The 23,539-nt window shown below is 42.9% G+C and overlaps 1 protein-coding gene across 1 annotated transcript in view; it reads right to left on the bottom strand.

Annotated features, from left to right (window-relative positions):
* Positions 1-17,439, bottom strand: part of ARMC4 (armadillo repeat containing 4) — a 118,454-nt gene extending 101,015 nt beyond the window's left edge. The window contains exons 1-8 of the mRNA XM_018558739.1: positions 17,355-17,439; positions 15,535-15,786; positions 13,778-13,935; positions 10,579-10,774; positions 8,851-8,957; positions 6,365-6,501; positions 6,163-6,279; positions 489-706 (exon numbers count right to left, since the gene is read on the bottom strand). Of these exons, the coding sequence (XP_018414241.1) occupies positions 489-706; positions 6,163-6,279; positions 6,365-6,501; positions 8,851-8,957; positions 10,579-10,774; positions 13,778-13,935; positions 15,535-15,758 (1,157 nt within the window). The 5' untranslated portion in view covers positions 15,759-15,786; positions 17,355-17,439. The remainder of the gene's footprint in view (positions 1-488; positions 707-6,162; positions 6,280-6,364; positions 6,502-8,850; positions 8,958-10,578; positions 10,775-13,777; positions 13,936-15,534; positions 15,787-17,354) is intronic.
* Positions 17,440-23,539: the final 6,100 nt, after the last annotated feature.

The raw sequence follows: 23,539 nt of genomic DNA, 5'->3' as shown, positions 1-23,539 counted from the left end.
TAAAGGCGCGTTGTTTTGTGTCCTTTTTATCTGCCTGGAGCTCAACTTTAGCTCATCTATAAGATAAAAGCTTTTAACAGAATTTACCAAGACTGAGCACCAAAGAGGAATGAGTACCAATGTTCTTAGATGTGCAGAATTATATGGCAATGAAATAATGAAATCTCTAACTGTGGGTTTACAGTGTATTTTATTACTTTTTAAGGAATCCAGCCCTTTTTAATTTTTTTTTCCTTATTAGATTAGTGAATTGTAATTTCCACGTAAATCAAGACTGAATTTAATAATGTTTTCTGTCTGTCCTCTTTACTCGTATGTACAAAGACACACAATCTTCAATCTTCCTGAGGTTTCCATTGAATTTTTTCCATTTACGAAATTACCACAACTAACTAAAATAATTTGGCCTCTGTGTATATGTCTAGTTAATTTCAAATGTCCATAAACTATGTGAATTGCAGCATATGAGAATTGAAAAGACAACATACTCTTGGTGACCATTAACAGGCAGGTTCTTCCATTTCAGAGACGGCTCTAATTTGGTCTTGTTAGTCTTGCTTTTTACAAGGGAATGCCTTGTCTTCTCCTGCGCTTTCTTCTCTGGATACTCATTAGACCAATAGTTTTGGCTCAGTTCCTCTGCTTCAACTACATCCACATGTTCAGCCTTTTCAGCCACCGGTGGAGCTTCAAACAATGTAAAGTCCTATGAGTAGACAATGGAACGCTATTAATGTATCTTGATGAAAGAAAATGGACATCTAAGATATACAGCAAACATTAATGCTTGCATACAAAATAAATCCAACATGAAGTCATTTGCTATTAAATGTTTCCTTTCCAAGCACGTCATACTGTATTTTGTATCAATGAGAAATATGATTTCTGCAATCTACTAACAATCTACAACGTTCAATCCTCAAGTGATCATAGATGGGCAGAAATCTGATAAAGACAGAGGGTGAGACATCTGCCTGTCCTTGTGCATGTCCCTGAGACCCACAATGATCCGCTTCTCTATTCAATAGAAGGATGGATGTGGTGAAAGCTCCTTCAGTGGCGTCACAAGGGGGGTGCGGCCCGCACCCGGGTGCCACCATTGGAGGGATGACACCAAAATGACTGACAGTAACAGAAGATAAAGTAGTTGGAAAAGCTGCTAACAAGGAACCTGAATGACAATCCATGGATCAACATTATATATACTTGCAGAATATGTTCTTGAAAAAAAAGAATGCAGCCACCACATCCAAGGACTCGTATGCTGCAATATATTGACATTTTTGTTTTATACAGTATATCCTTTTTTTCAAATTTTGAACAAATCCACCAATGTACAAGCAGTATAGATGGAAAATATGAACATAGAAGGTGCAATCACCGTAGGTTCCATACAAAGCATAATTTAATCGTGCACCAAGTTATCAATACATTATCCCCATACAAATTAGAGGTCAAAGTGTACCAAAATCTGCGCTGTCTTTAGTAGATTTTACATTTTTATGCAATAAAACAAGAATTGGGGAGAGAATATTCTCCAAATGAGGAAGTAAGGGAAGAAGGGGTAAGGGCGGGGGGTGAAATAGGAACAGAGGAGAAAGCAGAGAAATGGTTGCCAGGGGAGGGGGATAATAGAGAAGTAGGAAAAAGGAAGAAAAATGCCACCTCTTACAGGATCAGCAGGACCCAACATATCATATGATTCTAAAGAAGTGCTATGTGGTCCGGAGAATCACAACTGTTCCCAATAAAGCCAAGTGTGTGAAAAAGCTTCAGTCTTCTCCCTCAGGGCAGCAGTTGTATTTTCCAAATCTCTGATCTAGCCAATGTGCTATGGGTGGGGGTCAGGGACGTGCGGTCAGGGGAGGCAGGAGAGGCAGAGCCACACCTAGTAGTATGAAGAAAAAAGGTGTCAGCTTCAAGTCTGAACCTGACAGCTTTTTCTCCATTCAGATCGGCTTGTTACAGGTTACACAGAAGGGAAAGCCTCCCCCCCCCCACCGTGTAACCTGTCATGGACGGAGAACTGCCTGCTAATTACAGGCAGCGCTGCATCCAGCTTTTGACAGGTAGTTAGGTTACACAGCAGTGGGCTTCCCCACTGCTTGTGTAACCTAACTTGGTGAGGCAAGAGCTGTCACAGCCTCTACTCTGTGTTAGAGGCCTGAGCTCTGTGGATGGCTTGGACCAATTGCAAAGCGCCAATTGGTACAACCTGTCCAATCAAAAAAAAGAAGAAAAAAACAGTGAGCACATCGATCTCGAAGCCTCACCAGTGAGGAGCAAGTGAGGGACAAAGAGGCTCCTCCCTGTCTCCTCCCTTCCTCCTCCCCACACTGCTTGGTTACTGAGCTGGGGCTTTGGCGGGATGGGGGTGGAGCTTCGGTGGGACGGAGGCGGAACTTCGGCAGCCTGGGTGATGCCTCACCCAGCACAAAGGCACATCATGTCACTGGTGGGGGTGTAGACTGCTTCCATACACTTGGGATACAAGCTCGAGCAGCGCTAAACAAGTGTCTCATTAGCAATTTCTTATATCTCTTCCTGGACATACGTAGGGCTTAAATTCAGGAGGACTGACGCGGGGTTATTGAACAATGAAAAGCCCATATACAGTATATCCTTCAAACACATTATGCCTTTACACCAGCCACCATTCCAGCCTTTGCCTGGATATAGCCTGTGTACTCCCTTACAAACATTTTTCTTTTTGTGGAAAGTCAAGAACAAATTATCTTGTCCAAAACAAAAGCTTTGTGAGTCCCAAGGATAACAAACTACCGGCAACTAATGCCAATAAAAAAAATTAATTTAGGGCTATAGAAAGCCCTTTGATAATCAAATTGAATGTGACACTTTATAGTTTTGTTCCACATAGAGTGGGGTATTACCCTTCACTTCCTGTCAATGTAATGGAAAGTAATGGGTAATCACCCCAATAAAAACACAATCAGCAACAAAAACCAGTCAGAAGTTCTAAACCTTCCCCACCCTTTCCAAACTTAATATATTGGTTGCAGTTCTTTCATAAAATAAAGATAAGTAGAGAGGGGCAAAGCCTATTAGCAGGATGGTTATGCTTCCTCCTCGTTGTTCAGCCCAGATCAGCTGTGTCCAGTTTAGACATTTTAATGCGTTTTCTTCTGCAAAAACTCCTTGGCGTACTGTATATTTTGTCACTGATATACTGTATTACATCATAGGTTTGTTTTGGTGCTAGAAATTTTATTTTACCAATTCAAAATCAGCACTAAGATTTTGGCTATTGTAATGTTATACCCAGGGATTAAGGGATGTGTTAAGGGGTTAGGTTAGGTTTAGTTACAGTGTTAGCTTCCAGTGCTTGGGGTGAGGGCTTGAATGAAGATTTAGCATTACGTTAGGATAAATTATTTCGTCGGTTTTTGGGTATGATTATTGCCACAATTAAACTTTATATGCAACATATGTGCCAAAAGCAATGGCAATGAAAATGCATTAAAGCGCATTCTATCGATCCAAAAACGATATGTGCCAAAAACGTTTGCACCAATACTCTCATGCCAAACACAACCATGACCTAGAAGCCCAAAAGTTGACATAACATTTCAGCCTCCATCTTAAAGTAACACTAAGCTCAGGAGTTAACCGTAAAAATACATTCAAGTACAATAACTATTAACAAATATGTATCTTATTTGTGTATCACTCGGCTGTAGATCCTCAAATCCTCTCTGAGTTGGTGCTGACACTGTCCTTCCTTTTGGAGGGTGGCTACTTTTGTTCCCCATGGTCCCTGTGTGTGGTGTAAAGTAGTCACCGCTCCAAGCTCACTCCTGTGATGGACTACAATCTCATGTTTAGTTTACTAATTTGTAGGGATGCACAGATACTTTTCAGATACCAGTGCCGATACTTGGCATTTTCATGAGAACTACCAGGGTTGCAGCGGTTGCAGCTGGGACCTGGCCCTGGCGCTCCACCACTGTCCTGAAATCACTAGTCTGTATTGTTTTAGAAAAACTGTCACATGGCAATAAACAAAAATGTATCAGTACTCGTACTTCTAAGTACTTGGGCAAATATCAGTACTTGTACTTGCAAAAATGGTATCGGTGCATTCCTTTATTTATATCTATAAAAACAAAATCATACAATAAACAGAGATGTACAAATCCCAGGAGCTCCGTGTGCTCCTTACAAATGACAGCTGACTCCTAACTTTTGAATGTTTCCCTAGTCTAGTTTTGGAGCTCGAAAAATATCGGTACATGTACCGAGTGCAGTACTTGGTATCAGTGCATCCCTACTAATTTGTATTGAGATTGTAATCCATCACAGGAGTGAGCTTGCAGCAGTGACTACTTTACAACACACGCATGGACCATGGGGAACAATAGTAGCCACCCTCCAGAAGGAAGGACAGTGTCAGCACCAATTCAGAGATGATTTGAGGATCTACAGCCGAGTGATACACAAATAAGATACATTTTTGTTAATAGTTAATGTACATGAATTCATTTCTAAGATTCAACTCCTTAATTTAGTGTCACTTTAAATGCTCTCATTAAGACCAAAGCAAGTATAAGTAACACTACTGCATATTTATTGCTTTAATGGCAATATGTATTGGACTGTTACAAGAACAGAAATTCCAAATTTTAGGTTGTCATCAGAACAGAAATTCAAAATTTTAGGTTGTCATCAGAACAGTACATTTTTTGTTTAGCTTCTTGCTTCTTAACCAATGAAGCCGTTGCCATGTTTCTCCAACAAGCTACATTAGACAACTGCTTCAAAGAGCAAATTTTAGAAAAAGTTCTAGGTGACTGATAGCTATCTATTAATATTAGTAATTAGCAGAAATCAGCTTTTCTCAGTTATTCTACTCCAAGAGAAGTACAGCAAACATGCACACACGCAAAAACCAGTAACTTACAGGTGCCAATCAGATTTCAGTTTAACATAGCTAAGTAAGTGGAAATGATATCTGCTGTGTGATTATACATGACTTCATTTTGTACATCCTGTCCTTACACTGCTCTTTTGGATACACTCATATAGATTAGTCCAGAACTGCAGATGCAACCTGAATGGAATCTGTCTCTTCATAAAGTGCCAAGGCTCTGCCACACCTTCCATCCCCTTCTATGCAATGGGACTGATTTACTAAAGGCAACTAGGCTGTTCACTTTGCAAGGGAATTTGCGCTTAGCAGGGAAAATTTGCTCTTGGTTTAGTGAACGAGGTGAAGCTCTGCTGACTTTCATCACCCAATCATGTTCAAGAAAAAATACTGCTTTTTTTATTTTCCTTGTACATGATTGGGTATTCTTTACAAAGTGAAGTTTCGCCACATTCACTAACCTAAGGGAAACTTCCTTTGCAATGTGCACATTTCCTTGTAAAGTGAACAGCCTATTTGCGTTTAGTAAATCAACCTCAATGTGTAATGTCTCTTTGGTCAGTAGGAAGGAACATACTTCAGAGGGAAAGGGAAGACCTGAAAGTTGGCATTTGTATATTGAACAGCCTGGCTTTAGGGGCTTCTTGAGGTACTCAGCATGGAATATGTAGGTAAGTACAAGCACCTGCTATTAAACTCTTATGAAAGGTTCAGAACGTTAAAGTGCAAATTAAGCCAAAACTTTTTTTATTAGTTTTGGATGGAGTGGAGAGGAATCGGAGCACCTGTCAGGTTTTTTTCTGTCTGTGTGCCCATTAGGGAGATCCATCCTCCGTATTTGTCTTGGTGACCGTTATCAGCGAAAGTGAAAGAAACCCCCACATTGTGGGTTGTCATCACAACAGAAATACAGTAGACATCTTTTAATGAGGACACTAATTTTGGTGACCCTCATGACCACCAGGGAGTTCCCTCGCTTAGGGTAGATTTCCTCTCACTTCCTGTTGTGGCTATATGACAGGAAGTGAACGGAAATCTACCCAATGGAGCAAAGATGGCAAAAAGAAGCTGACGTGTTTTAACCCTCCCTTACTCTATCCAAAACCAGAAAAAAAAGCTTCAGTTCTTCTGTTACTTGAAGCGACAGGTATACTTAAAGTATCAGGCTTGCAGAAAGAGGATAATAACAGAGTGAAATCTCAGACCCCTCATTTACAACATCATCAAAAAACTGTCAAAACATATCAGGAGAAAATCTTTTTAAACTGATACTTTACCTGCTTACAGATATTTTCTGCAAACTGTGGTGATTTATCCTTCAACAGTGATATGAGATCTTTATACATTTCACTTTGTCTGTCATAGATGATTTCATCTTTATCCTTCATTTTACCCTGCAAAATGGAATATAAGGAGATGAGTGAACTATATATACAGTTGTCCCATGTTACCGCCCTACAAAGAGAGATGCATGCTTACCCCATTTATAAAAGCTCCGGAAGTGGTGCATGTCACACAGAAAGGATCTTTGTCATGTGGCGTTATCATTAGATAGCAGATTTCCCCATGAACCTGCCGCCATGGCAGAGTATGGCACCCATTCGAGAATTCATAATCTAGAAAGAATATACACTGCTGTTAAAGAATCAGCAAAAAAACACTGATCTGATGAGTCTGCACATAAACTTACAATTCTTCATGATACTTCAAACTTCTGTCTCCAGAACTTCTAAAATATCTTCTTTTATAGCTCTCTACTGTATGAAATGGATTGTTTCCTGGATTATGGTAAGGAAACCTTTTATTTTCCTCCCACAGTGCTGCTGCTTATATTCCTGAGTTTTGTTCTATGTTTACAATAGACAGGGGAGTCGCTTCGTATCAGAGTATAAGAGTAAAATCATGGGGGGGCAGAGCATGTTATCTTTCCAAAATCTTTTGGGTGGTGAGAAGCTTATAAGTGCCAAATGCAGAAAAGAACAGACTTAAAATGTATTTCCACTTTGGCAGCCAAATTGGTATAACACCTACTTTATATTTCTTATATGTTCCCAGTCACATAGCTTAACTTAAAAAAAATGAATATATCAAAAAATTGCTGCTTACATCTTTAAAGGGTTATTAAAGCAGTAGATATATGTAAAAATTAAAAATAAAAACCTTTTCAAACAGGTTTAAACTTACCTGTGTCTTCGCTGCACGCTCCCGTCCAAACATCTGAAGAGTCTCGGACAGCCGCAAAGGATCTTGGGGCGGGCGCATGCGCAGTTCAGATGTTCGACCGGGAGACGAGGAGAGACACAAGGTAAGTCTATGGAGCAGTGTGCACCCGCACAGACAGAGAAGAGGAGGACAGAGGAGTCAACACTGGATTGGAGACCCGCACCAGAGCTGGAGGGACATCTGAAAACTACACTAAAGAAGAAGATCGGATTAAGAGGCATCATTTAAGGTAAGTCCTTATAATAATCCCGAAGTGAACAGCGTTCAGCTCACTTCACTTCGGGCCGGTTGTTTACTCGGCTGCCTACGGCAGCTTAGTGAATAGACCCCTTAGAAGCTTTGTATGTCCTTCAGTCTGTTCCCCTACTTTCAGTTTCAAACTGTTCACTAAATAAATATCTAAAAAGTAAGAAATATATTTTTTTTAATTATTTTTGGGTATGCTGTGTGAATGTGCACATGCAATAAGCATATAGTGAGGTTTTCTAAAATTTGACTGCAAAAGTGGAAATACTCTTTAAGCTTTATAAAGACCTCAGAGGACGTCCTCCCTTGCAGACAGAATCAATTGGCCATTAGATTAGTTGTCTACAAAGCTGACTTGACTAACTAAAAGGTGCCCATACACCATGCGATTATCGTTCGATTTCTGAACGAAATAATTTTTTCGTACAATAATCGGCCAGTGAATGGGAAGTGAAAAATCACAATTACTCTGCAACTGTACGAATTTCGTCTATAGGTTTAGGCTAGAACACTTTTTTCGAAAAATCGATGGCTTAGTGGCGTTTTCGTATGAAAAAAAAAACGCAACATGAACACTGCACATCAGCAAACAAAAATCCGTTCTGTCGATTGACAAAATTCGGCCAGTTAGTACTGCTGATGAACAATTATCAAAATCTACATTGGTCTGTGCATGGTGGGGTATGCTGGTGAATAGAGAAGAGGTCAATACAAGTAGGCTGCTATTGGCTTATTGGAAGACATGACAGCAATTAGATCTGGTATTATAACTTGCGCATTTGTTGCACCCTCCAAAAGCTGGCAGTCAGCAGCATCAAGGACATTTTAAAGGCATGAGATTGTCACCTTTTTTGAGTGAATATTGCATGTATGGATACTTTAAGAAAAAACTCTATCCCCAAAAATATTGCATTCTTATTATTGTATGCAGATAGTATTCACTATATTATTGATATTACATTTTATTTTACTTTTCCTACACGTACTTGCTGACCAAGCTATCCAGCAAAAGTGCCAAAGACACTAATAAAAACGAATAACACTCCGGGAGGGTGCATTTAAAAGTTACCTTTAATTTGCATGGTTTACTTCTACTCAAAAATAAATCTTGATGCAAATGCTCAAGCATTCCTAGCAGTGTTATAGTTTGTCTCAGCTCCTGTCATTGTTAGGCTGTAGATTGGCATTCTACCAAAGGGATGGGGCGTTGGCACACAGGTACTACTCTGCAGAATTCAGAAAACTGCAGGACAAAGGTTGTGGGGCACCAGGCAGGCCACCAAGAGAGGATATTAGGAGAATGAGGTTGTAGGCAAATATTATTACAATATTACAAATATTATTACAAGGACAGAGGTGCACAAAAGCATAAGCATGCCTATGCTTATCCATTAAACTATATTCTCCAGAAAGTAGCCATCATGCAGATCAGTAAATAATTCGAAACTCTGTACACTAAACTATTTTATGAAGCTAATTAGTTATTTATTACAAACCTGATGTGTACTCTATTGATTTCAATACAGATCTTTCCTCATTTTTGCAGAAACGCCGAATTAAATCAATCTCATTCTTAACAGCAGCAGGTGTAACTCTTACTTCTCTGGAAGAGAAAACGACAATGGTTACCCAAATTTCATTGTTTATATTTTTCTCCCCATTTATATGCAGACCAAGCTGTCCAACTAAAATAACAGTTAAAAAGGGTTAAGACAAACCATAAAACATTGATGGTGTGCCTACAACAGACAGCTTTAATTAAAGTGACACTAAACTCAGGAGTTAAATCGTATGAATTAATGCATTCAAGTATCCTAACTATTTACAAAAATGTATCTTATTTGTGTATCACTCGGCTGTAGAGCCTCAAATCATCTCTGAATTGGTGCTGACACTGTCCTTCCTTCTGGAGGGTGGCTACTTTTGTTCCCCATGGTCCCTGTGTGTGTTGTAAAGTAGTCACAGCTCCAAGCTCACTCTTGTGATGGACTACAATCTCACGTTTAGTTTACTCATTTCTATTGAAACACAACAGAAGCACCCTTCTTCGCATCATGAGCCCCATTCACAACACTGTGCTTGCCTGATGAAGGGACCATGTTTGGTCCCGAAACGTTGCTTTTACTCTGTGCCACCATGCCTGTATAACGTCTGAAAAAAGAGGCGTTCAACACATTGGACCTTTGGAGTGCGGGTGAGTTATTTTTGACCATTCACAACAGAGTCCCCCCCCCTTTCAGAGTTTGAAGTCACCCTTGATAAAGCCAGAAGGCACCCTGCTTGGGAAAGGCTGCTCTAATGTTCCACCCAGGATTCTGATTCTAGAGCAGGTTACAAAGGTCCCCTACCATCAGCAAGCTCAATAGAGCCCTCAAACTATTGTAAACTACTGCCCCTTCATATAAAGTACCATCAAAACTCAAACATTCTATGCTACAAAATACATACTATACAGCGTACTAGAAATTCCACAAATTCCTAACATCACATTTCACGAATGAAAAAATAATATTGCAAAAAAAGAAAACACTTGTATAGTTATATCAGCATTCATATGTAGCAACATTCCATATCAAATAGTAAAAGTACAAGCATTAGTATGTGATGAAGTGGGTACAAGTCTAAACTGCTGAAGACAGGAGGTCTTTCCTGGCAGTGGAAAGTGATATCCTGTCCTTGGCTTGCGTCTAAGTTGAGTTTCTTTAGCTGGCTCTCTAGCCAAACCAATGTGGGAATGGTGTAGAGCTTACGATCTTTAGACACTGATAACTACTAGGATTCAGAGATGTTCAAATGTTCTGTTACGAAGCCACTAACCACAAGATGTCCCAATAAGTGAAACTGCTGCCTTAGGCCTTGTGTGGCACACACTTAGAAGATACATTTGGTGGGTGTTGATTTAACAACTGGAAATAGAGTCTTTTTTTAGCAACTGGCAATTGACTGGACGTCAACTAAAATATTTTATATCTTAACCAGAAATATAAAACACATGTACACAGTTTGCGTCCCGCCGGAGAGTTGGAAAACAACTTTTTGTTCCACTTCAATTAGGTTTGCCTGCTTCTATGTTTTTAAATCAATAAATGTAATGATTTTCATATCTTTCACCTTCCCGTCATTATATTTTCCTAACACATAAAAAGCAGATGTTGCTGCTCATTAAAAGGGGAAAAGGGTTGAACTGATAGACTGGAAAGATCGTAGTTTGTAAATGTACTTACTGTGAAATGTGTTTTAAAGAGCTGTTAAGCAGCTGCATATCAAGTTGCTGGAGCAGCAGGAAAATCTTCATCTTAACTTCAGCCTCCCCATCCTCGTTCTGACGCATTTTATCCAACAGTCGCAGCATAGACAGGTCCTCACCTTCCACTGTGGCGAATCCAGCACCAAGGATTTTTGCTATAGGGTCTCTGTTAGCTGGCAATACAATGAGGAATTTTAAAAGGAACATATATTGGCTTTGGATCTGTTTCATTTATTTTTGCCATGCTTTAAAGGAAAACTATTTTTTACCTATGCAAAGCAAAGAAAAAGGTTTGATTTAATGGCCCTTCCCCGGGAGCATGCACCCAGCTTTTCTGTGCTCCCCTGCTGACAAAAAAAAAACAGTACTCCCTGGTATGAAGGCTAATGTGACTTATTCTACTTCCTCTATACCCCCGATGCAGCGTGTATGACAGGGACGTGAGGCAGAGCAAAAGCAAACCCCCCCAAACACACCATCTACCACTTACCTGTGCACCCCCTGTCCACCGCTCCTATCACTACCACTGCTCAGTTATGTACTCTGCACCAGGGACATGCGGTCAGGGGCAGAGCCTCACAGTATTATGGAGGAAAAAGCTGTCATAATGCCTCACTCAAATTCGAAGGTACCGCAAGTCACTGGTGTATGAAGCCTTCAATCTACTCTACAAGTATTACAGTCCAACTATTTAATTACCCTACACCACCTTCTTTCTTCTCATGTGAGAGTACTGGTGCTTGATGACTGGCTTATCGCATAAACCCTCTGCAAGCTCCAACTGAAGTGACTCAGAGCTAACAAAAGTTTATTTTCCTTTCTTGCGGTGGATGAATGGAGTGGTGAATACACACACAAAATCTTTGTTTTAGAAATAAAGCGCTGTGGATTTTCTAACAAGACACAGGAGTAGTTGTTTGGTTTCAGAGAAAGACATGCAGAGTGAAAAGAAGGAACAGTGATTAAAAACTGACTCATTTACTGGTTCCTGTAAATTTTAATCTTGAGCTATTGGGCTCTGTCAACAAGCTTTTTGCAACAGGTAGTGATAAGAAAGTTTAAAACTTGTGAAAAGTAGAATACAACATATTAATATGCAATATTTAATATTTACTTTTTATTATTATTTACTTAATATTTACAAAAAAGGAAAAATAAAACATTATTATCTTTTTTTCAACCTGACAATAGTAAGGAAACTTATATGCAAAACCACCAAGCGTTTGATGGAATGTTTCTCCCAAAAAGATGTGTTTACCATATGGTTTAGCAACTTGCTATGACAAGTATATTTTGTCCCATTGTCAAGGCTATGAAGCACAATTCTAAGTGACGTCTTAGCAGGGATGACATCAGACTAGAGTAACGTCAGCCAGCAATGTTTGCATAATAGAAGAGCAACTGGGATAAAAATAGGATTTTTGTACTCATTGTAAAATCCTTTTCTTGGAGTCCATTAAGGGACACAGGTCCCTCCCCTCTAGGGTTGCCACCTTTTCTTCAAGCGAAACCCGAACACACTCTAGTGACGCACGGACATTTTTGGGGGGAGAATGAGTCGTGGCTTATGCATATGTAAAACCGCCACCCATTCATATGTAAATATCACAGCAGAGACTATTTTCAGTGGGGGACCAGTAGCCCCTATCTTGATTTTGGTTGCCCCTGTCTGCCTGACATTTTGTGTCCGGGTCTCTGCTGCCATGAAACCTGGACACAGCATTCAAAACCCGGACTGTCCGGGTGAATCCTGGACAGGTGGCAACCCTACTCCCCTCAGTGTTTCTATAATGTTCTTGGTACTACTTTGCTACAAAACTTAGGCATGATTGTTGTGGGCAGGGTTATCCTGTGCTGGCTAAAAACTTTTTTGTTGCCAGTGTCCATTTCTCCTACAGGCAGCAGTATAAGCTGACAGTCTAAGAATTCCTGTGTACTCATTAGACAATAAAGAGAAGAGATGGAGTGGAAGTCCCTCTTGTCCTCGGGCCTTATACTGGCTATGAGGGTCACCATAGTGGAGGAATGTCACTGCATATGTCTTTATAATAATGGGCAAAACTGTGTCAAGGAGATTTTCCAGTCTGAATTATACAGTGATTGCTTTCTGGTGAGTAACAGATACAGAATTTAGCCCCTGTGATATTTCCTCTGGGTCCATACTAGGAAAACCAGCCACTGACATGGCTTATCATCAACGTTTATTGATGGGAAAGTGGGGGAATGGAACTGTATAGGGTGCACCAGAATTATTCTATCCATTTCCCTGTGCCGTACCCTTCTAGTCATCTCCACTTTGCTGCAGCTTTTACCTGCTGCAGACACTGAAGGTGTAGTTTACAAATACAGATTACCTGTGTCAGAATAATGACAACATTGTGAGTAATGGAAGTACAATGTGATAATACAGATTCCCCATGTCAGCATAATGGCAATTTTGCAAGCACTGGAAGAACAATGTGATAATACAGACACCCCATGTCAGTATAATGACAGTTCCGCAAGCACTGGAGGAACGATGTGATAATACAGATTCCCCATGTCAGTATAATGACAGTTCCGCAAGCACTGGAGGAACAATGTGATAATACAGATTCCCCATGTCAGTATAATGACAGTTCCGCAAGCACTGGAGGAACAATGTGATAATACAGATTTCCCATGTCAGTATAATGACAATTCTGCAAGCACTGGAGGAACAATGTGATAATACAGTGTCTCCAGTTCTGCAAGCACTGCTAGATCAACATAGAGAGCCTTAGGCGCTCTAGGATAAAAGTCCCACTGCTGCTTACATATCAAGTATTGGTCAGCTAGGTGAGCCCAAAGGTAGTTTTACAGAGGGACACTTTCAGCTTATAACTAGCAAACAATTTATATTTCTCTTAACTATGGGGTTGTTGTGCACACTCAAGTGCAGGGAGACAGTGTGTGGGATCAGGCAATTGACATGGCAGTAACTGCCAGACCTGAACCCTGACCTATGACACTCAAGCTGAAGTGTCAAGCTGAAAGTAATCAAAGCTAAATAAAGGGGTAAATATCGACTTTTCATACTAAGGCAGCACAGGTAAAATAATCTAAGACTGAACAATGAAATTCTGCCTTGAGTGCAGTTGGTTTTATTTTTTTCAGAATCACCTTTAATCACGTATATGCATTATGGGGTCACTGACCTTCCAGGCAAGCTTGTGCTTCTTTTAACTTTTTTTCCCGAGCGATCTGCAGAAAACGTGACAGATGTTTAAAGTTGCGGATTTTCACTGTAGACGAAGACAAGAGAAGCAGAGGGATCCCATCTTTGTCTTTATCCTCAGACTTCACTTCTGTGTCACTAGAATGACAAAACGGGTGTCACGGTAAGGTTAGTACTCTGTTATGTGAAATAGATCTCAGACTCCATATTGAGCAAAGATAATGTCCATTACCTAAATCTGTAACCACACACCCGCGAGAAGCCAAAATACTATGCGCTAGACGCTGGCCTCAGATTACCCTGGCACACTCCAAACACACCCTCTCTCCTTCCTTCATTGACAAGGTGGATGGTTGTTAGTCTGGATGCTATAGCAGAACACAGTCTGGATGGCATGATGGCATGGCATAAAGATGGAATTTAAACAACATCCAAACTGGATCTCAGTCATGTAAATGCATTTAGAATAAATAAAAAACGCATTTGCAAATGTGCTGCTACGGTTTTGGCAATGCAGGTTAAAGAGGTTTCTGAACAGGGGTGTGTATAGAATGCACGGTCACAGTGTATGCTCATTTCATTTGTTTAAATAAAAATCATAACATAACAGTACGATTACCATGAAGAAAATGTCTTCAAACTAACATAAACAGAGAGTCAGGTACAACCAGACAAAGCCTTTGTGTTTGGACCTTGGCAAGGCACGCTTATGGAGTAAGACCACCTTGGTATCACTGTGGACTCTCTAGGCATAGAAGGAGAGGGCAATGCTGCAGATCGAGCCGACCTGTGACAATGAAACTGTCACACGTCGGCTCAAAAGATTGGGAAGTGAGCGAACGCATACCGTCGCACGCTCACTTCGCGATCATCTCCCTGCAGAGAGCAGTGACTGTCGGACACCGCTCCGCGCAGGGTTACCCTCCCTCCTCACTCTGATCCTCCAGCGCTGAGTGGAAGAACGGATGGGGGCAAACACAGCTGTGTTATGACGCAGCGCCTGGCTTCCCGATTGGTCGGGAAGCTGGCTCCATGCTCTCTCGTCATGATGTGACGATTGAGCACTAAGCCGGCTTCCCAACCAATCAGAATGCCGGTTGCCGCGTCATTACACGGCGCCTGGCTTCCTGATTGGCCAGCTTCTGACCAATCAGGAAGCCGGGCAGTGTGTAATGACTCGCTGCCCGGTTTCCTGATTGGCCGGGAAGCCGGCTCCATGCTCTCTCATCACAAGTGTAATGACGCGCTGCCCGGCTTCCTGATACCGGAAGTATTGGGCTAGGCATCTGAGCATTTGGGCGAGTACTCGTCCAAATACTCGGCATTGGCACCAATACTGGTGCATCCCTACTGGGAATCTGGGAAGGTGATGGGCAAGTGATGGGCAGACAGAAGGCAGCACCCACTACATAAAAGGGATTTTTTCAAGTAAGCTTTGATTGTATTATCAGAGACAAGTCTACTATGTATTCCTATTACAATGCTGATGTCATAACAGGATAGTATATGCTGGGACTTTACAACCCCTTTAAGTGAACGTGTTACATTGTTCTACATGAAGAAAGCACAGGTCCTCTTTAGGCTGATCACTTACACAGAAATATGCAGAAAATAAGTGTCACAGGGCTGCAGTTTCACTTTAATCTGAACTAAATGCCACAGACATTCTAACTCTGAAAAAATGCCAGTAATTTAGACTCGTTAGAGCGCTTTTCAAGTATTACTCTCTAGCCTCACCTAATATCATAACCAGATCCAAATGCGGATAGCTCCAAGTTGGTTTTCCATTGCAGAGGCTCTCTGAAGACAAACTCCGCCTCTTCTGGATGCCGGGAGCTAAAAGGCTCCACATACTTTATGATGTCGTTTAGCAGAGCTTCATTCAGAGGTGTGATCTCCAGCTTGCCAGTTCCAGAACCAGCGCTGGTCCACTGAGCCGCTCTTGTCAGCGCCACGCCCATTGGAACGCTTACTTTACAGGGATGTCACCTTTTAAAAGAAGTAGAAAGACACGGCCAAGTTATATAAAAAGATAAACCAAACAAATTGTCCATCATATTCCAACCGCTGGAAAATTACTATAAAATTATGACATTGTTACAATACTTGGAGCTTCAACACTACAAGCTATCATTCAGCTGCGACTTTCCTTCTCTTTCAGAACCCACAAGTGCTCGGACCTTGTGCCTCATGTCACCATATTTATTTCAGAAGAATTATGTCAGGACCTATTTATGACCGGCAATGCCGTAGGGGGATATGGAACCAGCTTCGCGGGTAATCAGGAAGCTGTGGCTGCCCGGGCAATCAGGAAGCCGGGCGGCATGTCATTACCCGCCGCCTGGCTTCCTGATTGCCCGGGAAGCTGGCCCCATGCCATCGGAAGCACCGGTATCAGCGAGTACCGAAAGCAAAATATCGGTACTTCTACTCTATACCGAAAAAACGGTATTGGTGCATCCCTACTTTAGGCAATCTGTTCTCCCCCTCTGCCGGTACGAGTGTACTATGTGTACCCCATACTGCCTTCCAGTGCAGCCCTGCGCTATGGATTTTGAATTTCACTTAGAAATTGCGAGCACTCGTTGGTCAGTGCAGTCAGGTGACCGTGCTGACCAATGAGAAGCACTTCTTAGCACGGTTAAATACGGTTTTTGTTAAAACATTTTTGTATCAGGACAGGTATAATCATGGATTGAGTTACAGTTCCTTATAATTACGGATGCACCGATACCGGTATTTCGGTATCGAGTAACAATATTTTTTTCGGTACTCGCCGATACCGGAAGTCCCATTAAGGAAGCCAGGAGGCGTGTAATGACTCACCACCTGGCTTCCCGATTAGCAGGGAAGCCGTCCCCATGCTTCTCGTCACTAGGTGACGAGAGCGCATGAAGCCGGCTTTCTGGCCAATCAGACGCGCTGCCCGACTTCCTGATACCGGAAGTATTCGGCTAGGCATCAGAGAATTTGGGCGAGACTGAGTACTGGCCCAAATACTCAGCGTCGGCCCCGGTACTAGTATCGGTATTGGTGCATCCCTACTTCTAATTATAAAGAAACTGCCCTGAAATCATCAGTCTGTATTGTTTTAGAAAACAAAGTCACATGTCCCTTTAAGAAAAAGTATCGGCGATTGGTATCGGGGAGTACCAGAGGGAAAGTACTTGTAATTGGTCTTAAAAATTGTATCGGGACATCCCTAAATATTGATCGCTTATCGCCAACATCTATGGCCACCATAACAGGGACACAGACAGCGATAAAGACCTGACGGGGTTCTAACTCCTCACCATTCTATCCAAATCTACAATAAAAAAAAGTTTTTCCTATAGTTATAATTTAAGTTCACTTTTTGAGAACGTCCCTACAGCTCACGTATACTACAACCCCGAATATGCCCTGCCAAGTCTGGTTAGTTAGCTAAGCTGGGACTTGTAGTCCCTCCTGCCTACACAGGTGCTGAACAGCCCCATAGACACATGTGCGGATGAGGGATGATACACACATAACACGGTGAATGCAGATATCAGTGTAATACAAGAAGGTGAACCTACCGCACAGAATGCACCGAGCACACAGCTGGACCGCGCCGGGATCACACACTCTATTCCACAACACCGGGCAACCACCGCTTGTTACACATCACCATGGAGACGGAACTGCGCCTGCGCGCTGTGGAATCAGGCTACCTGGCAACCGTAGTAAACAACTGGGGGAGGAGCTTCGGCTGCAGCCGCCTGTGATAGGCTGTCTGTGTTGTTGAGGGGTGCCGGGAGGACACGTGCACGGCAGGGGATTCCCTCTGATGGATGGTATATAGTGATCCGAAATCCTCAGCGGCCGAAGGAACTCGTCATCACTTTCCGTCCGTGTCAGTTTAAAGAAAATCTGTATCATAGCGATTTTAATAAATATGAACACAGTGTAGAATTAATTAAATACCATTTGTGTCTCGTTAGGGAGATTTACCTTTACTTCCTGTCCGGTGGACTCAACAGGAAGTGAGAGGATATAGTTCCAATGTGAGGGATACCCCTACTTAGCTCTGGTTCACATCTGAGCGATTAACGGGAGGTGAGGATTCTCATGGTATTCTATGGTGGCAGGTTGCAGTTCAGCGATGTGCTGCTGCATGCAGGAGCATTTTTAGGGCTTTATCGTTCCTAGTAACCCTAGAGCAGGGGTAGGCAACCTCAGCACTCCAGCTGTTGTGGAACTACAAGTCCCATGAGGCATTGCAAGACTGACAGTAACAGGCGTGACTCCCAGAGGCAAATGCATGATAGGATGTGTAGTTTGGTGTGCCAAGGTTGCCTTCCCCTGCCCTAGAGCTTGTAACACAATGGAAGACTTTTCTCCCTGCATGTTCATAAGACTGGGGATCGCATCCTGTCCAGCACTCTGTGTTACAACAGAAACCCGGACACAAGATGTCAGGCAGACAGGGGCAACCAAAATTAAAATAGGGGCTACTGGCTCCCCAGTGAAAATGTTCTCAACTGTGATATTTATTATTTTTATTATAATTATAATACAGGATTTATATAGCGCCAATAGTTTGCGCTTTACAATATAATATTTACATATTAATGGGTGGTGCTATTTACTCATTCTCCCCCAAAACTTGCCTCCTGACTTGATCATCTGCCTGAATCCAATTATGCTCGTGTCTCCTGCCTTAGGCCCCGTTCACACTGAGCGATTTATCGCGCGGTAAGCCGCGCGATATCGCGGATATTTACCGCGCGATATCGCTCTCCAATACATCTCAATGGGGCTCTGTCTGTCGCTGTCGTGGCTACAGCAGGACCCTTTTTGGAGCGGATTTTGCCGCGATTCTAGTCTTTTCAATGCAAGCATTTGCGTGATATCGCGCGACAAACCGCGCGATATCACACAAAATGCAAATCGCGCGACAAACGCGCGATTTGCGAATCGCTCAGTGTGAATGGGGCCTTATCGATTGATTACTCGCTGCCGACCTGAACCATCTGACCACTCTCTGTTAGCCGCCAGCCTTGACCCCTGCCTGAATCTGACTATGCTCTTGTCGCCTGACTTTGTCTCCTACCTAGTGGCTGTACTGGACCGTCCGACCATTCTCTACCTCACTTATCGGGATCTCTATCTTCTCCTGACTACTCTCCAGATTACTGTCTCCTCATTGGATCCCCTCCTGTCCTGCTCATCCCTTGGTGGGGCAATCCTGGGGGCCGCTACCTGGCACCAGCAAGCAGCGAAACTCATCTCCACCATCAGGAGTTCTGGTGAAAGCCCGGCAGGTGCTTAGACTCGGCGCCTCTCATCATCCCATATCACCTGCCAGGGGGTGTCAACGTAATATGTTCATAAACAGGATGAATGTAACTGCTTGGGCAAAAATGTAAAGAAATACTTTGCTGGGCAACGTATATTTGGTTGATCTTTGTTCATCATTAAAAAAAAGTTGAGAGTTTAATACTACTTTCACATTTAAACAAGGTTCACCCATAACACACAGTCCACAGAGTTCTATGAGTTATGAAAAGAGAGAACACAGCAGAAACTGTTTGCCTTCAGACTATGTTTCTCTAATTGAAACCCCATACAGCCTTCTATGAAAACAGCAGGTGGCGAGGAATGCTATCCAAAATCATATTGACACTCACTTTTGACATAAGCTTCATGGCTACCACAGTACTTTTCAATGTAAATCTGCACTCACTCTCTAAAACCAGATTCTGAAAAGGGCTACGGTGATTTTGTTGGGAATATTAAACAAGGAAACCCAGTCAGGATTCAGGAATAAACCGACCGTAAGGATTCCTTTCATGTCTGCCTGAAAGTGTGCTCAGAAAAACATCAACATCTCACTTTGCAGATGGCGGCTGTGACTATAGTTAAATTGCAGCTCGGCAGGTTTATAATAGTCAATTTCGGCATGTTTATTTTCCCAGGGGTGTGAGACTATTTCCCCTCGTACATGACCTTTTCCTTTAAGTCAATATTACTGAAATTAAAGAATGTTGTATCTGGAAAGCTAGACAGCAATACACTTCCGCAATTTACAGTAGTAAAAGCAGGTATAATGTAAGAGTGGATTTTACTGTTGGGGAAAGAGTGGTGATTTAGTCTCTGTGTTTGCTAAGTCCTGACCTTCTGCAGACTATGAGCTGTCCTGCGTGCCAAAACCTGACAGATTATACGCAGCACATTGGTGGTTTGGACTCTTGCCCGCTATAGGTTGAGTAAAGCAATATTAAACCGTTTAAATTAAAGTGCACCTGTCATCAGTGTGCTGTAGGCATAGCACGGCGTGTCTTTTGCTGCCTCCTATTCATCCCGACCGACTAGACTTACGACCACTACACCAAAATGTGGTGCACTGTAACACACGCGTTGTCCTGCACTGAGGCACATTGCATTAGGCAGCCCATTCTTTTTGAATGGGCTTTCATTGCGTCTCAATCCGTCTGAAAAAATAGTTTTTAATGCATGGTGCACTGCAACTCACGGAGCAATTGCATATGGGCAGTGGGGTGCACTATAGGGCACTGTGTACATGCATTGAGGTTCAGCTAACAATGGATTGTGACACACTGCTCAACTCATATACCCATATACACATATAACAGGCGTTGTGGCGTGGACCTTAAGGGTTCTTTTGCTTAGAATGCAGCATTGTTCACTGCTTTAGAACTGTCATCCACAGGGCTGTCGCCACCTGAGGCAATGTCATGCCGGTGGGGGCATGGTGGGGGTGCCAGGAGCGGGGCTGTCAGGGAATTGTTAATGGTGAGGGGGGAGTGCGCAGCTGATTTGTTTGAGGACTAGTTCACACCACAAACAGTGCGTTCCGGCTGGCTTCGTGCATTCAGGGGCGGGAAGGGGCGTGACGATGCATTGAAGTCAATGGCACCGCAGCTACACCCCCCGGCCGCAGTACCATTGCCCGCACCCGAACGTGTGGCACATCAATACCTGCATTCCGATTCCGGTGCGGTCAGAAAAATGCTGCATGCACGGGAGCCAGCCAGGATGCGATCCAGGGGGTCCTGGCACCAAATCAGGCCAGAACGCACTGTTTGTGGTGTGAACTACCCCTGAAAAGGGCAGGGGATGGTGGCGGACGCCAGACTAGACTTTTAGCGGCTCTGTCTGGAGTCCCGCCCAGCTGACATCACTGGTTGCCAGGAGCTAGGCGAGATGCAAGCCAGTGCATTCCCACTCAGCTCCTGCCAACCGGTGACGTCAGTGAGCTGGGTGGCACCACACAAGACGTCATAGGTTGCTAGGAGCTCTTACACTGCACATTGCACAATTAAACTAAATGGGAATCTGCTGTCATGTGTTTGATGTGCATTTTACACACAGGACAACAACTACTGAGTCTACATGAACACTGAGTATTACACTAATAAAAGTAGATGCCATAGCTTCACAAGGCACACCAGGGTTTGGAGAAGGGAGGCTGAAAGAGGCACTGTGGGGGTGATGTATAACCTGGTTGCACAGTGAACAGACATGCAAGCGACATTCACAGCACATTATGTCCACTAGATGGAGCCGAGGAGCATAGGAAATTCCTATAGAAAAAAAAGCTGACAGGGGTCAAAACCCTCCTTTGCGCTAGCCAAAACTAAAGAAAAAAAAGTTTTGGCTCCAGTACTAGTTCTAAGCGTGGAATCACAAAATGGTAGCAGCAGCCAGGGTATATTGTATTAAAGGGAAACTTTCTTTCCCTTCTCTGGACAAAGTTATTTATTTCTTCTAACTAGGGGGGTGGTGACACCAACATTGTGATGCCACAGAATGGCACACAGTCTATAAGACTATAAAGAGACGTTTTTCCAGATGGAGAAAGCTCAGCTCACACCATGCCCCTGGATATGAGTTCAGGATGAATGAATACGGGGAGACCAAGATCACCCTGCTGGAGTCATGAACGGCAATAAAGACCAGACGGGGGATCACACCCCACCTCGTACAATTCCGAGTTTTAAGCTGAGGTGCTGTTTTAGTACCACATGGTGCTTTGCCAGGTCATCTGTAAATCCCGGTTATATTAAATTCTGTAAACAATGTTAAACTGTTTTTATTTGGTGTTCTTTCAGACCAGATATTGTTCTTGTAATCTGATTTTCCTTTCTATAGCCGTTTGGGGTTTTTTTCCACAATAGCTCCTTTTTCTTATTATTCTTACTATATGCTGCAATATATGTTGTGTTTATGCTTTTTTTTTCTTCTTTTTTTACTGCTGGGTTTTATTTAATTCCCCTGAAGTTGTGTTTTTGCTGTCTTTCATGTTCAGTATGACACATCACCCTTGACTGTTCGGATGCCAAAGTTTCATCTGTTGCAGAACTATAATGAAGACTATCATGCTAGCCCAGGAAAAAAAAAAAGAGAGAGAAAATAGTATAATTGAAACTGATCAAAACTTTCAATCTGTGGTATACCAACTGTATTCAGAACAGTCTTTATTAAGTTTCTACTTGTAATCAGAAGCTGGTGGTCACAGCAAGATGCTTGGCTTTGATCCATCACATCCTATATGTAGATCTGAACTACGGAGGACAAACATGAAATTCTCAGGACAGTGTAACGGGCTGTCAAGTCTTAGCAAAGTCTTATAGCAATGTCCCTGCCATAGAAGAGCTATAAGTCCTCATTCACACTCGAAACGGCCGGCATGTACAGCTCCATGCTGCGTGCACGGCCGTATTGGGCAGCTCCCGGGAAGGACAGGGGCTGCGTGTGATTAGTACGCAGCCCCTGTCCTTCTCTATGGGACTACGTGGCCATACGCCCCTCTACGCTCACCTCAAGTGCAGGTCCGTACGGGTGCGTGTTTCCTGGCTCGGACACAGACAGGATCCATCCTGTCAGCGTACGAGTACGTTCACCCACACGGACGTGCAGGGCGGGTGATCGTAGGGCGCCGTACGGCCACATAGTCCCATAGAGAAAGACAGGAGCTGCGCACTAATCACACACAACACCTGTCCTTCCCGGGGGCTGCTCAATACGGCCGTGCACGCAGCACGGAACTGTACGTGCCGGCAGTTTCTCGTGTGAATGAGGACTTATACTCATCCCTCCGGCGGCTCGTGTCACCTACCTGACCTCTGTACCAGTGGGCCAGCCTCTGGCAGAATCTTCAGTAGTGTCAGACGCCTGTGTTCCCTGCTAGGCTCTGTTGTCCAATCCTGTGTTCACTGTGAGAAAGGGGATATGAGCTGAGTTGAAGTTAGGACAGCAGGTGTAATTTGAGCGGTGACACAAGGAGTGAAATGGTGTCAGTGCATTCAGGAAGTACATCCTATGGGTATCTGCAATATGTTTACAAACATTTAGATGGATATGTGTATTAGGAGTTGGATAGAAGTTATGGAAATTCACAATAGAAATACAGATTTTTGTAGTTTTTGACCATAGATACCCTTTAAACATAAACTAAAGAGTCATAATTTCAGTATGATGGTTTTATTTATCATAATGCTCAAAAGCACAATTACATCTTTGCGTCTTACCTGAAGATGTCTTAAAGTCTTCTAAAGGCATGTAGTCGGTATAGCAACCCCAGCACTCTAGCTGTTGTGGAACTACAAGTCCCATGAGGCATTGCAAGACTGGCCCATGATGGGACTTGTAGTTTCACTACAGCTGGAGTGCCAAAGTTGCGTACCCCTGCCGTATAGCATCAGATCCCTAATGGACTGATGAGGTCTTGTATCTGTCCTGCACCAACCACCCCCCC

Source organism: Nanorana parkeri, unplaced genomic scaffold (assembly GCF_000935625.1).
Source record: "Nanorana parkeri isolate BGI_ZX_2015 unplaced genomic scaffold, ASM93562v1 scaffold355, whole genome shotgun sequence".
Classification (NCBI taxonomy): Eukaryota; Metazoa; Chordata; class Amphibia; order Anura; family Dicroglossidae; genus Nanorana; species Nanorana parkeri.
This window is presented reverse-complemented; position numbering and strand designations above follow the sequence as displayed.